The following is a 16,866-nucleotide window of genomic DNA, read 5'->3' on the forward strand; positions in this document are numbered from 1 at the left end:
TGGTTGTGAGCCACCATGTGGTTGCTGGGATTTGAACTCTGGACCTTCGGAAGAGCAGTCGGGTGCTCTTACCCACTGAGCCATCTCACCAGCCCTCTTTCTTTCTTTCTTTCTTTCTTTCTTTCTTTCTTTCTTTCTTTCTTTCTTTCTTTCTTTCTCTTTACATTTTGAGACAGGGTCTCATTTATCCCAGGCTGACCTGTTGGGATCATAGGCCTGGGCCAATGCGACTGATTTATGAAGTGTTGGGGAACAACCCAGGGCTCCGTGCTTGTTAAGCGAATACTTCATGAACTGAGCTATGTGTCTGGCACTCTATTTAGCCTTCTGTTCCCTTTTTGTGGTAACAGAGATTGAACTCAGGACCTTGTGCCTGCTAGAGAAGCACTCTTCTGCCGAGCCACACCCCAGCAGCCACGGTTAGACTCTAGGTAAGCATTCTATTCCCTGGGCCCCAATACTGAAATGTGACTGAAGATGCTTCATTTTCATGTGTGATGGGATTAGGGTAGAGACAATGCCCTTCTTTTGCAGAAGTTAAGGCTTCTGAAGGAAAGGAGAGGGGAGGAAGAGGGGGCGGGAGACAGAGAGAGAGCAGAGAGCAAGCCAGCAGAGAGGGGGTGGGCAAAGAGGAAACAGACACTGGGGGAAAGACTTGGTCTGGATGGGGGGTTTTGATTGATGGTAGGCTGGGTTGGCTCCCATTGGTCTACCCAGGAACAAGTCCCTCCTATTCCATCTCCAAGGGATCCAGAAGTTTCCAGCTCTGGGGTGGGACCGGTAGGTGTCTAAAGACTCCCCACAGGGTGCTGGCCTTAGGGATCGGGACAGGCCTGACCTTTCCAAGTCAATCAGGAAGCAGATGGGTCCTGCCCTTTAATCTCCTAGCAGCTTGCAGCCTCTTCCCCCAGGCTCCCCAGGGCTTGTTGATGCCTGGGGTAGAGTCTGGGAGGAGGCAAGGGACAGCCAGTGGGAGAAGCACTGGGCGGGGTGTTCTAGTCTCCCAGCCTCTAGGCTTCTGGAATGACTTCTATACCCAGGCACTTGTTAAGTACCTACTGTATGCAAGGACTGTCCCTCACATGAGTAATATGACAGCCCACTTGACACTCAAGGTTCCTGTCCCCGAAGAAGTTCCAGACTGACAGAAGGCAACAGGCTACAAACACAGTGCTGTGAGGAGATGGTTGTAGGAGTGGTGGGTAGGAGTGAGAAAGGACATGGAAGAGGAGCTGAAGACACCATAGGCCAGTCAGGGAGAGAGTGTGGAGGAATGAGTACTGAAAGAAGCTGACTGGATTGGAGATTGCTGAAAGGAGGAGTAGGCAATCAGCACAGGCTAGCTAGGAAGAGGCCTGGGACCTGTCACCAGGCACCAGGAGCTTTCATTTTCTGGCAAGTCTATTCATTTTGTTTTGCAATAATGCAGAAAGAACCTAGGGCCTGCACATAGTAATCAAGGGCTCTACTACCGAGCCACACCCCCAGCCCCTCACTGGGGGATTCTAGGCAAGGCTCTACCACTGAGCCACACACCCAACCCCTCACTGGAGGATTCTAGGCAGGGCCTCTACCACTGAGCCACACCCCCAGCCCCTCACTGGGAGATTCTAGGTAGGGGGACTCTTGGAAGCCTTTGGAAGTTCAAGAAGAAAAGAACAAGAGCAGATTCCCCTAGAAGGTCATCCTGATTGCTCTGTTTGTAGTTAATTGAGGGAGGCAGAATGATAGAACAGATGCTGTCCCAGCCCCTGAGCAGTGATGGTAACATACAGCAAGAGAGGGATTAGTGACACAGGGTCTATCTGAAGATAAAGCAGGAAGGACTTTCCTTGGGAAGAAGAAAGACTTGAGTTTCGTAGGCTTACTGTGTGACTCCAGGTTTATCCCTTCCCCTTTCTGGACTATAATTTCCTCATTTGTCTAGTATGCTTTAACCAGTCTGTCTGTCTCCCTCTCTCGCTTTTCTCTCTCTCTTTTTTTTTCTTTTCTTTTCTTTTTTTTTTTTTTTTGGCTTTTCGAGACAGGGTTTCTCTGTATAGCCCTGGCTGTCCTGGAACTCACTTTGTAGACCAGGCTGGCCTCGAACTCAGAAATCCNCCTGCNTCTGCCTCCCGAGTGCTGGGATTAAAGGCGTGCGCCACCACGCCCGGCTCTCTCTCTTAAATTACATTTATTTATTTATTTATTTATTTATTTATTTATTTATTGCCATGCATGTGTGTGGAGAACAACTTCTGGGAGTGAGTTTCCTCCTTTTGGCATGTGGTATTGGGAATAAAACCAGGGCGTGATGCTTAGCAGCAAGCAACCTCTTGGGTTTTTAAGTGAGTTCAATTTTAAGAGGTGGCTTCCCAGTTCTCTGTGCTTCCTTGAATGCATGGGACCCAGGATAACAATCGAAGCTCTGTGTAAACTGTGTATGGTGGAGCACTCCTGGGATCCCAATACTCACAAGGCTGAAGCATTGAGGTCATCCTCAATTACATGCCAGGTTCAAAGCCAGCCTGGACTACATGAGAGAGGGAGTGAGATTGGTTTACATCCGAGTAAACTAAATATATACAGACTGAAAACTAACTATATCCATCTATATACAAACTAAATATATACATCCGAGTAAACTAAATATATATAGAATATAAACTAAATAATCATCAGGTGAGGGGTTGGGGCATGATTGTTCTCTACCTTTTTTTAAAGATGTATTTTATGTATATGAGTGTACTGTAGCTGACTTCAGACACATTGGAAGAGGGCATCAGGTCCCATTACAGATGGTTGTGAGCCACCATGTGGTTGCTAGGATTTGAACTCAGGTCCTCTGGAAGAACAGTCAGTGCTCTTAACCGCTGAGCCATCTCTCCAGCCCTCCTCTGTCTTTTCGGGTGTGTTTTTTGCTTTAAACTTGTAGATCTTCCCAGAATAAAGGTTCTGGGTCCTCACTGGACAGTGGGAAAGGAGAGGGAAGCCTGTGAGGGCTTCTCCCACTGCTGGCACCAACCCCAGGCTCCTTGACCATGACCTTTTCAGAGTCTAACAGCTCCTGCTCTGTCCCACTGTCAACCCCGAGGAGGCCCTTTTATGGCGTGGGGCTCTGGGAAATGGGCTGGTTGGGAAAGGGGACTGAGGGCAGAGATTTCCCACCGTGGGCATCAGGACCTTGGACAGATCTGAGTGGTCCACTGCTTCAGTTTGTTAAATCTCTGTATCTGCTGTTTCTGTCTTTCTGTATATGAATGTATGAGTGTGGTGTGTATGTGCACGCGTGCGTACATGTGAGCGCTTCTGCTTGCTATGTTATACATGCAGGAGTTAGGGGACAACCTATAGAATTAGTTCTTTTCTTCCATGGCGTGAACTCCTGGAATCAAACTCAGGTTGTAAAGCTTGGCTGCAAGCTCCTTTCCCCACTGAGCCATCTCCACACCGCTCACCATCCATTGCTTACTTAGAAACAGGTTTTCACAGCTTCCAACCCAAGGTGCACTGGAGGATGATTTTGATTCTCCAGCCTCCACCTTCTGGATTCAAAGACACGTGTCAACCTGTTGGGTTTTTTGTTGTTGTTGTTTTTAAGATTTATTTATTTATTTTATGTATACCAGTACACTATAGCTGTACAGATGGTTGTGAGCCACCATGTGTTTGCTGGGATTTGAACTCAGGACCTTCAGAAGAGCAGTCAGTCAGTGCTCTTAATGGCTGAGCCATTTCTCCAGCCCCCGTTGGGTCTTTAACTTATATTTGGAAAGCCCTTCTATTGCCTGGCACCCTCAACCCCATGCTCTTAGACATCTCTTCCTTGGGGTGATACTCAAGCAGGCTTTGTTGGGGTGTTCCTTCTGTCTTCCACAGTAATAACGGGAAGGTACTGGGGAGGCCAGTATGGACGTCCATGCCAGTTTCTCTAATGTGTTTTCTCCCCTCAGGCCTAGCAATCTCAGCTCTCAATGTAGTCGTGAGTGGAACAACTTCATCTCCACTCCTCAGTCTCCACCAGGATCAACTCCGAGTCTCCTGGAACCCCCTTCGGAGTCCCCCTCGTACCCACAATCCTCCTGTGCTCCACCACTTACTCACCTTCCTGTTTGCTAGCATCCCTTCCCGCAGTCACCAGCCTTTACAAGTCCTTCCTCTTTGTCTATCCCCAGAGGACACCTCATTTTTTTTCCTGCTTTGGTGACTTTACATAGTTCTCTTTCCACTGGTGTCCTAGCAGATGCCAGCACTCTTAAATTGCATCTTGCCAACTCTGTGACTTCTCTCCATGCTCCCATGTCTTCCCTTAGTCTTCTAGAACATTCCACCCCATTGGTACTTCACCATGTCCATTTTGACTTCCTAGGATTTCAATAAGCATGACACCACTGGTGTCTTCATCTCCTCCATAAACACTACCTTGCCCTATTTTTTTCTGGTGCCCCCATCTTTGTGCTCTGGTTGTGTGTACAGATAGCCCATTGACATTAGTTCCACCTCTTATCCTTACCTTCATCATCCCTTGACACTCTTCCTCTCAAGTCCTCCCTTTGCTTAGCCTGCCACAAAGCAAACCCAGACCTCAGTCCTCGTGAACTGTCTCCTGTGATGTTCCCCTGAGCCTCCAAAGAGGGGGCTCAGGGGGCCTGATGGCCTCCCGCCCCCCGTGGCCCTGTAGCCCCAGTGGGCCAGGGGAAGCTCCTGGGAAGCCCTATCGCCCAGGATGGACAACAGCACGGGCACAGGGGAGGGCTGCCATGTGGACTCTCGAGTGGACCACCTCTTCCCACCATCCCTCTACATCTTCGTCATCGGGGTGGGGCTGCCCACCAACTGCCTGGCCCTGTGGGCTGCCTACCGGCAGGTGCGCCAACGCAATGAGCTGGGCGTCTACCTGATGAACTTGAGCATTGCAGACCTGCTGTACATCTGCACTTTGCCACTGTGGGTCGACTACTTCCTCCACCACGACAACTGGATCCACGGCCCTGGCTCCTGCAAGCTCTTTGGCTTTATCTTCTACAGCAACATCTACATCAGCATCGCTTTCCTGTGTTGCATCTCCGTGGACCGCTACCTGGCTGTGGCTCATCCTCTGCGCTTTGCACGCCTGCGCCGGGTCAAGACAGCAGTGGCTGTGAGCTCTGTGGTCTGGGCCACGGAGCTGGGCGCCAATTCTGCACCGCTCTTCCATGATGAGCTCTTTCGTGATCGCTACAACCACACCTTCTGCTTTGAGAAGTTCCCCATGGAGCGTTGGGTGGCCTGGATGAATCTGTACCGCGTCTTTGTGGGCTTCCTCTTCCCCTGGGCACTCATGTTGCTGAGCTACCGTGGCATCCTGAGGGCAGTGCAGAGCAGTGTGTCCACTGAGCGCCAGGAGAAAGTCAAGATCAAACGTCTGGCCCTGAGCCTCATCGCCATTGTGCTGGTGTGCTTTGCACCTTACCATGCTCTCCTGCTGTCTCGCAGCGCCGTCTACCTGGGCCGGCCCTGGGACTGTGGCTTCGAGGAGCGAGTCTTTTCTGCCTACCACAGCTCCCTGGCCTTCACCAGCCTCAATTGCGTGGCTGACCCCATCCTCTACTGCCTGGTCAACGAGGGTGCCCGCAGTGATGTGGCCAAGGCCCTGCACAACCTCCTCCGCTTCCTGGCCAGCAACAAGCCCCAGGAGATGGCCAATGCTTCCCTCACCCTGGAGACACCCTTGACCTCCAAGAGGAGCGCCACCGGCAAGTCGTCCGGGGCTGTCTGGGCAGTGCCTCCGACTGCCCAGGGGGACCAGGTGCCACTGAAGGTGCTGCTGCCCCCGGCACAGTGAGCCCCATGCCCAACTCTCATCCTGCACCCTTCCGGTTGTATGCAAATGTGTGTAAATATGTCCATGTGAATATTCATAAGAATACAAGAAAAAAATGAGGTTTTTGTGTCTCTCTCAGTCATCTTCTTCCACTATGATACCCAATGATTCACTTAATCCCAGCAGGGTCTGAAGGGGAACGACACAGCCAGGAGTTTGTCATCATGGGCTCCCAGATGGGGAGCCAGCCATGGAGAGTTTGGGATGAGGGGATAATTAAGCCAACTGCTTGGTTTCTGGCAGATAAGGACAGATGAGTCTGATCGGATGCTACAAGTGTGTGATTCCAGCTACTTGGGAGGCCGAGGAAAGATTTGGAAGTTCAAGACCACAAAGTGAAGCCCTGTCTCAAAATATTAAATACAACAAAGCCCGGGGATGTAATCTAGCAGTTTTTATCTAAAATTCCCAGTGAGGGGCTGGGGGCATGGCTCAGTGGGAGAGCCCCTGCCTAGAATGCACTCTGGTAATACCTAGCATGCTGGTAATTCCTTCTTGTTTGTATTTTGGAAAGAGTGTAGCTATTTACCGCAGTCTGGCTTTGAGGTAATGGTCTTCCTTCCTCAGCTTCCCAAGTGCTAGGCTTACAGATGTTAACTGCTATGTCAAGCAGAGGTATTCTGAGATTCTACACAAACAGCATTCTCTCAGTCTCAGATGGTGAAGGAGGACAGGGACTGTCAAGAGCAGGTAAGAGTCAATCTGGGCAGCCTGCCTGAAGGAATCGTAAGCAGGGCTGGTTTAGAAAGGACGCCCAGGACAGGAAGAGCATCCATTCATGCACCTGTCCAATCACATCTTGCCTCAGAGATTAGGTTGGTCTGTGAAGACCAGATCCTGCTATCAGGGAAGTAGGACTAACAATAAAAAATAAACATAGCAGGACAACTCCCCTATCCCTTTTTAATTTAGGGTTTTTGTTTTCCTGAGACAGGGTTTTCTGTGTGTATAGACCAGGCTGGTCTCGATGCAGAGATCCATCAGCCTCTGCCTCCCTCCTTGGTGGTGGGATTGAGGGGCACCACACCCAGGGACAACTCCTTTTAAAATTATATTTATTTACTTACTGTGGGGTTGGTGTTCTGCCACATCACTGCTGTGGCGGTCAGAGGACAGCTTAGGGAATCAGTTCTCTCCATCCACCATGAGGGGTCCAGGGAGTCACTCAGGTCTCCAGGCCTGGGGAACTTGACCTGCTCAGCCATCTTACTGGCCCATCCATTGACCCTCATTTGTTTTTGTACTAGAAGCTGATTCTGGGGTCTGCCCACACACCCATTTCCCTCTTAGTCTTGGTTAGTTGCCAAGGCTGGTTCAGAACTCTTTGTAGTTCATACAGGCCTCTAACTTGTCATCTCCCTGCCTCAGTCTCTTGAATACCTGCGATGATGGGCCTATGCCATCAGGACCAGGTTGATTTTTTTGGACAGGTCTCATTGTGTAACCCTGGCTGGCTTAGAACCCAGACACCCCTTTTCTTCTGCCTCTTGAGTACTGGGATTAAAGGCATGCCACCATGCCAGTGGGACCAGTTTGGTTTTTTTTGTTTTTGTTTTGTTTTTCGAGAAGGGACCAGTTTTTAGGACTTATTTTGAAGGAAGACTTAGTAGAAGAAACAGAGAGCCTGAGGGATTGTGTAACTCGAGTCCCTGGTCCATTCTGGGAAAAGGGTGCCCAAGGGGCCTCTGGGAACCAGCCCACGCCCTGGTCCAGGATAGTCACTGAAGAGGCTGCAGGGCAAAGGGTGGAAGGTCTTACAGTGCTGGGGCCTCCCTGTTCCTCCCCTATCTGTGTCTATTCCCACGCCCAGGGTGGCCAGGGCTGCCTGCCTGACGTAGCTAATGATATCCCTTCCTCTTTGTGTCTTAATGAGTGATCCAGATGCTGTAGTGGCTCCTTTCACCAAATAGGAGGGGAGAGGAAGTGCCTAGCTCTGGCTAGCCTGCTCCACCCCTGGAGTCAAGAAATGGCAGATGTCTCTATGGTGTAGAAACAGGCCGCTGAGATGGGAAAATCTCTCTCTCTCTCTCTCACACACACACACACACACACACACACACAGAGTGTCTCTCTGTCATCTGAAAAGTCCCATGGAACCCTTCTCAGAGAACTGAAGAGAAGGCGTGAAGAGGACTGGGGGCTACAAAAGCACTTAGTAAAGAAGCAGGTTTGTGGGTAAGGGAAAGGGGAGTGGAGTGGAGGGGCTTCAGAAAGCACTGACTTGGGAAGGAGAAGGAGATGGAGGCATCTCTGCATGGTGGTGCAGCCCTGTACCCCAGAACCCTCAAGACCAGTGCAAGAGGACCATAAGTTTGAGGCTAAACTGGGTTGTATAACAAGATTCTGTCTTTGCAACAAAGCAAGACAAACAAAACGTATTGAACACCTACTGTGTGCTGGAAGCTGTTCTGAGAACTAAGGACACAATCAGAAAGGAAGACTTACATACCAGTTTAGAGGTTTCTTAAAGCCTTCCCAGGGATCCTAGACTCCCTAGGAGGTCCTTTGGCCACAAGGGTTAGAAGATGACCCTGGACTGCAACTCAAGAAGTGTCATCTCCACCCTGAGTCATGTGGAAGCTTGAGCCTCAGTTGGGATGTCTGTAGCATGGGAAGTGGAGGCTCTGGAGGCATGGCTCCGTGGCTAAGAGATGGACTGCTCTCCCAGAGGGCCTGAGTTCTGATCCCAGCACTATGTCAGGTGGCTCACAAATACCTGTGATTCCAGCTCTAGGGGTTCCAGCGTCCTCTTCTGTCCTCTGTGGGCAGTACTCACGTGCACATACCCCACACACAGGTACACACATATGCACATAACTCAAAATGAAAAGTGAAGGGGAAGGTGCTATCCAAAGAGACCATGGAGCTCACCAGACACACGTCTTCAGAAGGACTCCTGCAAGAGTGGTTCTCAACACTCGGGACATTCGGGGCTGGAGAGATCGCTCAGCCCTTCAGAGCACTAGCTGCTCTTCCAGAGGTCCTGAGTTCAATTCCCAGCAACCATATAGTGGCTCACAACCATCTGTAATGGAATCTATTGATCTCTTCTGGTGTGTCTGAAAACAGCGACAATGTATTCACACATAAAATAAATAAATAAACAAATAAATCTTAAAAAAAAAGATTCTGGACATTCTTCATAATTTAGATGTCAAGGTCACACACGCTCTTCCTGATTTCTTTTTTTTAAAGATTTATTTATTATTACATGTAAGTACACTGTAGCTGTCTTCAGACACACCAGAAGGGGGCATCAGATCTCATTATGGGTGGTTGTGAGCCACCATGTGGTTACTGGGATTTGAACTCAGGACCTTCAGAAGAGCAGTCAGTGCTCTTAACCACTGAGCCATATCTCCAGCCCTCCTGATTTCTTCCCAGTAGTGGACATCGAACCCAGGGTCTTATAAAAGCTAGGCAAGAGCTTTTACCAAACACAGCTACACCTCGCCCCTTTGATGGACATCTTATTTTATTTTTGTACATTTTATTTTGAGTCAGGACTCAAGTTGCCCAGGCTGACCTTGAATTCATTATGTAGACCAGGCTGACCTAGAACATTCCATCCTCCTGCTTCAGCTTCTTGAGTGCTTCCATGACAGCTGTGTGACACCAGGCCCAGCTGCCACCAATATAAATGAAGCACAGGTCCCCTGATGTGAGTTGACCAAAGACACGATGGGAAAGTCCGGGGTCCCCTGGCTATGTGTCACCAGTTTTTCCTCTTGATAGCCATGACCCCTCTGCTCTTTTGCCTTCCTGTCCCTTCCCGTCCCCAACTACCCATCCTCACGCCACCATCCAGGAATTTCTCTCAACTAAGTCTTGACTTTGTTTATATGATTTTGCTCCCTGCTGGGTAAGGGAGGACAGTCTGGGATGTGTCCTTAAAGCTCCTTCCTGAGCCAGCTCCCTGGGGACCCTTACCCTCCAAAGGAGGAAGTGAGGCTGCTTGAGAACCAGTGATATTAGGCAATGTGGTGGCTGAGAAGCTCCGTGTCACCCCGTTCTTATGGGCCCCTCAGTCTTTCACTCAGTGACTTGGGAAAAGGATGGATTAGCTGTAGTGCACATTTGGGCTTCTGCGGGACATGCTCTACATGTAGTTACTTCCTGTGTTTTACATTCAGGATTCACACATAAAGCTGACTAATAGAGCCACTCAGTGAGGGGTTTGGAGCATGGCTCAGCAATAGAGTCACCGCCTAACCGCCCCCCGACCCCGGGAGGAGCTGGAGTCTTGCTCAGTGGTGGAGCCCCCGTCCTAAGATGGGAAATGCCTTGGGGTTCAGAGATACAAGCCTCACAACACAGAAAACACAAGACAGGTACTGTTATGTGTGACATCGATGCTGGGCCGCGTAGCGCAGGACTGTGATCCCAGCACCGCACTGCGGCACAGACACAGGAGGATCAGGAGTTCCAAGGACAGCGTAGGCTACACACTGAGTTCGGAGCCAGGCTGGGTTACACGAGACCGGCTTTTAAAAACAATTAGGGGGAAAAAAAAAAAACCAACAAAAAAAAAAAAAGAACGAACCGACTTCCTGAAGGGTTGAGTCACTCCTCCAACTTCAGAGAGTGAGTAAAGCAGCAGGTCTGTATGACTACGCGCTGACTCGCTCCCCTCCCCGGCGAGGGCGCTAACCGCGGGGAAGGCGGTTAAAATCTTTAGATTTAATTGGGACTCACCAGGCGCCTCCTATGGGCAGGGAAGTCGACTCAGTACGTGACATCACGCAAGACGCGGTGACGTCAGTACGTCGGGACTAGGGCTCCGGCCACGCTCCCACGAGCGGCCGTTTAACGGCACCGCCCTCTGACGCTTCACTTCCGCCGTACATTTGCATACCCAACGTACGGACGTCGAGGCGTCGACGCGGTGACGTCACGAGCGCCCCCCCCAACAGACAAACACCCTCCCCACCACCCCCGCCGCGAGCGTGCAAACGCACGCTCCTACGTAGGCACGTAGGCAAGTCCTTCCTTACGCAAGCACGCACGGCCCACGGGCGGGCGGGGGAGGAACGGCGAGGTCGGCGGCGCCCCGCCCAGTCAGCAAGGTTGCGCGTGCCCCAGGGCGGCCGCCGAGATGGTGGTGGGCGCGTTCCCCATGGCGAAGCTGTTCTACTTGGGCATCCGGCAGGTTAGCAAGCCGCTGGCCAACCGTATCAAGGATGCCGCCCGCCGCAGCGAGTTCTTCAAGACCTACATCTGCCTACCGCCAGCCCAGCGTGAGTCTCACCCCAAGGCCTCTAGCCCTTCCATTCCCGATCTTTCTGGTTCAGGGGAACGGCGTCTGTGCTTGACCAATCCCGGCGCGAACCGGCAAAACGCTATAGCCAATGAGGATGGCTTCTGCTAGAGGGGCGTGTCACTCACCCAATAGGGAAGAAGGGAGAGCAGTCAGGGGCGTCACCGCGCGAGTTTGGAATGCAAGCCAATAGAGAAGAGGGCTTCTGGCGGTTGACGTCTACACCAGCCAATAGGATGAGGTGTGAGAAACACTAGGGTGGAGCTTATTGTCAGAAGTTAGGGGCGGGACCGAGAAGAAGCCCCCTTAGCGTTCCGTTACGGAGGCATCCTTAAGAGAGACACTTGACTACAGAAACCCCAGCTTGTCCTTCAGTTTCCCTCCGGCCCTGTGGGTGATTTGCGTATCACCCTGGGTTTAGAGCACGGAGCTTGTGCGTTAGTTTTACACTGAGTTAGGGTCGTGATGGTGTTGGAATCTTGCGACCTGGCAAAAGGATGAACCCAGAATGGGCGTCCTTCCGTTTATTTATGAGTTTCCTCACACCGATCCTTTTCGTTCATTAGCCGCACCGTGCAGGCTTCTTAGCCCGACACTGGGAGATACGGTCCTAATATGTCCGCGTTACCTCAGAACTGTCAGGAACTGTAGGCAGTCTCGAGTTTAGAGCAGCCGGGTGAGCCAAGGGAGTCTCCTGAGCAGAGACCTCACTTGCTTCGCAAACGCACTAGATGTGTGCTCCTAGAAAAGACTGATCTATCTCTGTAAAGCAGAGACGAGGGGGAAGTCTTTGTAATTTGCCAAGAACTACTGTTCATGTTTATCCAACGCCCCATGTAGCTTATAAATGATATGATGAGTGTTTGTTTTGAGCTGACCCTGCTTATGAAACAACAGGGTCTATGCCAGTACCAGTCTGTCGAACCAAGACTCATACATACAGTGACAATCTAGATGGGATGGTAGAGCCCACTAGGTACCTGACCAGACATGGAGTACAAAGAGCACTTCCCGGTAGAGGGAATATTCCAACTGAGACTGAAGGGTGAGGAGAATCTCACCAGACCACTGAGGGACATTGTTGGCTCCAAGGGTGGAACATGGGCACTAAGGGGACCCTTGACTTTTCTCCTCCACATGTGTGTTTAATAAGATTCTTGGTCATTTTGGGTTTTGGTGGAGCTTCTGCCAGGGCCAAAGGTCTTGCAGGGGAAATTTTTGGATTTTTGAAGCAAGGTGTGATGGTATAGACTCACACCCCAGTGTTTGGGAGGTTGAGACAATAGGAACAGGAGGTCAGATACCTTGAGATACCTGATTGAGTTCAGTCTGGGCTACATGAGACCTTGTCTCAAAACCGAAGATAAATAAGTAAATAACTAAATAACCAAACAGACAAACCAGCCTGGCATGGTGGTGTATGCCTTTAATCCCAGCACTTGGGAAGCAGAGGCAGGTAGATTTCAGATCTCTGAGTTCAAGGCCAGCCTGGTCCACAGAGTGAGTTATAGGACAGCTAGGGCTATTACACAGAGAAACCCTGGCTACAAAACAAAACAAACAAACAAACAAACTGGTCCCATATGTTCGTCAATCTCAGCACTTGGAAGGCAGAGGCAGGAGAGTCAGTGCAAGTTATGAACTAGCTTTACTTATAAAGTGAGTTCCAAGATCTGCAGGACACAAGCCAGGGATGACAACTTAAATTTATAGAAGAAAAAAAGTAAGCCATCGCAGGCAGGAATTTGGTCACTCTCCAAGATCACACTCCATTACAGTCAGTTCATCGTGGTAGAGGCTTGTGCCAGAGCCTAGCCGTGGACTCTGGACCTCCGGGCTTGTTCAGCTTCCTGCTTTTCTTCCAAGTCCTGGGACTAGTTTTAGCTTTGTGGTTTAGGGAACGGCTTTACCCTACCCCTTAAATGATGGCTTTGGGCAGGGGAACATAACCCACCTGAGCCTCTGTTTCCAGTTCTGTACAGAGGCTATTGAAAGACAGGAGCAGTTAGTGCCTGCCTACTGCGGTCCAGGCTGTATTCTCCCAGCCTAGTCCTTAGTGGTTGCAGTAGCCTTGCTCTCCCCCTGTATGGATGTCCTCTGTGCATTTATGCAGCCTGAAATGCTGTCTTACTGTGAGGAATATGAAGATGTAAAGAAATCCAGGCCTCAGGGATTCCTATCATCGAAGATAGGCCACAACCAGAATCAATGCCTAAAATATAAAATAGGAAGTCTAGCCAGGCATGGGGGCACATTCCAGCACTTGGGACACGGAGGCAGGAGGAGTACCTCGAGTTTGAGGCCAGCCTGGGCTGTAACTTAAGCCTCAGTTTCAAAACCAAAAAATAAAAGCCTGTTAGGTAGCAACAACTTCTGTGGAAGAAAAGAAATGAGGTGAAAGGAGCTCTGTAAGCAGGGGTTCTTCAAAGGTCGCCCTGCCTCCGCACATGGAATGGAGGAGACCAAGGCAATGGGGGGAGCGCTCACGTGAGGACAGAGCCTGACCACTGGAAACACCTGGGCTTTTTTCCTGAGGGGGCAGGGCTCATTAGAAGGTTCTGATCCTTAAGGGGTATAGGATCTGATCCTATGCCTGAGTGTGCATGTGCATTTGCATGTGTGTATGGTGAGTGTGTGTTGACAGTGTGTGTGTGTGTGTGTGTGTGTGGCCTTGAAGATGGAACACAGGGTCTTGTGTGCACTGGGTAAGAACTTTACCACTGAATCACAGCTCAGCCTCAAGGCATAATTTACTAACTTTTTGTGACTGGCTCTCATGTAGCCCAGCGGGCCTCACACTTGCCATGTACTAGAGGATGACCTCAGGCTTTTGATCCCCGTCTCTCCCTGCCACATGCAGGTGTACAGGCATGGAAATCTATACATCTTACTGTATGGCTTCAACAATTTCACTGTTTTGTGTTCCCCTGTGAGCCTTATCCTCACAGCTGGGAAGGCCATTGTGGCTGCTACAGCTGAGAGAATACAGGGAAGAAGTCCCCGGCACTGCAGTAGTCATGAAGCAGAAGCCCGCCCTGTAGTTCCTGCCTGTCTCAGGTGATCCACACTCCTGGAAGGCAATCGTCTTGTTTTGTTTTTCTGGCTTTTGAAGAGAAAGTGTTGTACAGTTCTGGGTGCTGGCCTGGAACTTGTGGCCATCCTCTTGCTGCGGAGGTCTTTTGAGTGCTAGGATTTAGACATGTGCTGCAAGTTCAGAGTGCTCTTTTCCCTGGGCCTCCATTACAACGTGTGTCACACGTGCTTCCAAGGAGCTGAGGGGGACTTTGGGCAGGAAGACCCTGGTTCACTTGTGTTTCTTTCTTTCTAGTGTGCTGCTCATTTTCCTAGTTTGCCACATGCAGTAAGCAAGACTGTGGTCCTTCAGAGATGCCCACTTTTGTATTAGTTGTATTTTCATCACTGTAACCAAATACCTGAGGCAGACTAATTGTATAAAGAAAAGAGGTTTATTTAGCTCAGAGCCTGGGTATCATTTGCATAGGCTCAGCTCTTTTCATGGCCTACTTGCTGTTAGAGTTCTGGGACATCACTGTGTTTGTGGCTCGTCTCTGTTTATAATGCCATCAGGAGTCTGGAATTCTGTCCTTGACTTCCATCCTAGTGATCTTAGGGCCTAGAGGCTCCACTTTTGAGTCTTCACCGTCTAAGTCTGTACTCTCTTAACCACTAGCAGAAACTTCTGGGGACTACACTCCTGCTGGAGCTCTAGGGGGAAAAAACACTCGAAGGCTAGGCATGGTGTCTCACACTTGCAACCCACTAACTCCTTTTCCTTCTTTTTTTTTTTATTTGTATTTTTTTATTTTTGTTTTTGTTTTTTGAGACAGGGTTTCTCTGTATAGCCTTCGCTGTCTTGTCCTGGAACTCACTTTGTAGACCAGGCTGGCCTTGAACTCAGAAATCCGCCTGCCTCTGCCTCCTGAGTGCTGGGATTAAAGGCTTGCGCCACCACGCCCGGCCTTTTCTTTCTTGTTTAAATTAAGAAAAAAACAAGGTATATTTTTATTTATGTGTATGGGTGTGTGCCACATGTGTGCAGGTACCCTAGGAGACCAGAAGAGGGAGTCAGATCCCTTGGAGCTGGGGTACAGATGGTTGTGAGTGACAGGGTGCTGGGAGCCCAGCTCAGGTCCTCTGCAAGAGGAGGAAATGCTCTTAACCTCAGAGCCAGCTCCAGCTCTGGAAGGTTCTTTTTTTGGGGGGAGGGGGGTGTTTGAGACAGATTTACACAGTGAGATCAGGCTGGTCTCAATCAAATGCATGTGAATTTCCTGCCTTAGCCTCCACAACAATAAGATTACAGGTATTTACCACCACACCTGACAGCAGTGACCCACCCTTTGTTTCTTTTTCCTTTTTTTTTTTTTTAGATTATTTATGTATTTATTTATTTTATGTATGTAAGTACACTGTTGCTCTCTTCAGACACACCAAAAGAGGGCATCAGATCACATTGTAGATGTCTGTGAGCCACCATATGGTGGCTGGGAATTCAACTCAGGATCTTTGGAAGAGCAGTCAGTGCTCTTAACCACTGAGCCATCTCTCCAGCCTGACGACCCCTTTGTTTCTTTAGTCTGTGGCTGGCTGGGCTCTGTTGGGGTGCAGGAGCTGAGTGACAGGTGGCAGGTGCCACCGTGGAGTAGTACCGCTAGGTCCCATGGCTTCTCCCTGTAGTCCTCTCCACCAGGCTCCCAGCCCACTCATCACAGTCCCGTTCAGCAGGAAGTGAGTGCTGTGGGCCATTAAGGGTAGGGCCTGGATGTGCACAGTGTTATCCCTATGGCTCTGTCAGTCGGAGCAGCCCTGAGTGCCGGCCACAGACAGTGCAGGAAACATAAACTGGCATACTTGACCACAGTGCAGGCACCCTTGGATTTGAATCCTGGTATCACCACTGATTGGCTGTGTGATATTCAGAGCAGGTTGCCCTCTCTGAGCATTTATTCTGTATTTCAAAACCAGGCAAACATCTGGCCTTTGTTGTGCATGTCTGTAATGCCAGCCCTGGGAGTCTGAGGACAGGAGGAAGTATGTTCAAGGTTCATCTTGGTTACTAGCCAGTTTGAGGTCAGCCTGGGCTACATGAGATTCTGTCAAAACAACAAAAGGAGGTAGTCATAAAACTTACCCCCGAGATTCCTGTATGATAGTGGAAGACTCTGACCTAGAGCCTGTGGACTGGTTGTTTTCAGTGGCTGGGAGGGCATGGAGTCTGTTGTCATGTGAGAATAGGGCTTGGCACACTGATAAGGGCTGTCTGCCCTTGTGTCTCTGCTTTGTGATTTCCTCTGGGTGTCCTGGGCACACCACTGCCTTTCTGCAGAGTTGAGTACTTATGACTGATGACCAGTGCCCTCAGCATGCTCTGAGGCCACTGATAGCATAGCATGGCCCACAGCCAGCCTAAGGAACCTGGGCAAGTTAGTTAACCTTCCTGGGCCCTGGTTTTGTACTCTGTTTTTGAGTGTCCTGACACTTTTATAAGTTATTATGACAAAGGAAAAATATTTTTTTCTTTATAAAATTAAGGATTGAACTCAGAGCCTCAAGCATGCTAGGCAGGAGATCTACCACTGAGCCACACCCCTCAGGCCCTCACTGGGGGATTCTAGGCAGGGGCTCTACCACTGAGCCACGCCCCCAGCCCCTCACTGGGGGATTCTAGGCAGGGGCTCTACCACTGAGCCAAGCCCCCAGTCCCTCACTGGGGGATTCTAGGCAGGGGCTCTACCACTGAGCCACA

The 16,866-nt window shown here is 50.1% G+C and overlaps 2 protein-coding genes across 3 annotated transcripts in view; both read left to right on the plus strand.

Annotated features, from left to right (window-relative positions):
• Window positions 1-5,874, plus strand: part of Gpr4 (G protein-coupled receptor 4) — an 11,007-nt gene extending 5,133 nt beyond the window's left edge. For both annotated transcript variants that reach the window (XM_021167955.1, XM_021167956.1), the window contains exons 2-3: window positions 351-431; window positions 3,933-5,874. In XM_021167955.1, coding sequence (XP_021023614.1) covers window positions 4,706-5,803 — 1,098 coding nt within the window. In that variant the 5' untranslated portion in view covers window positions 351-431; window positions 3,933-4,705 and the 3' untranslated portion in view covers window positions 5,804-5,874. The remainder of the gene's footprint in view (window positions 1-350; window positions 432-3,932) is intronic.
• A 4,965-nt stretch (window positions 5,875-10,839) lies between these two features.
• Window positions 10,840-16,866, plus strand: part of Opa3 (outer mitochondrial membrane lipid metabolism regulator OPA3) — a 19,320-nt gene continuing 13,293 nt past the window's right edge. Inside the window, exon 1 of the mRNA XM_021168404.2 lies at window positions 10,840-11,079. Within this exon, the coding sequence (XP_021024063.1) occupies window positions 10,938-11,079 (142 nt within the window). The 5' untranslated portion in view covers window positions 10,840-10,937. The remainder of the gene's footprint in view (window positions 11,080-16,866) is intronic.

This window comes from Mus caroli, chromosome 7, assembly GCF_900094665.2.
Source record: "Mus caroli chromosome 7, CAROLI_EIJ_v1.1, whole genome shotgun sequence".
Taxonomy (NCBI): domain Eukaryota; kingdom Metazoa; phylum Chordata; class Mammalia; order Rodentia; family Muridae; genus Mus; species Mus caroli.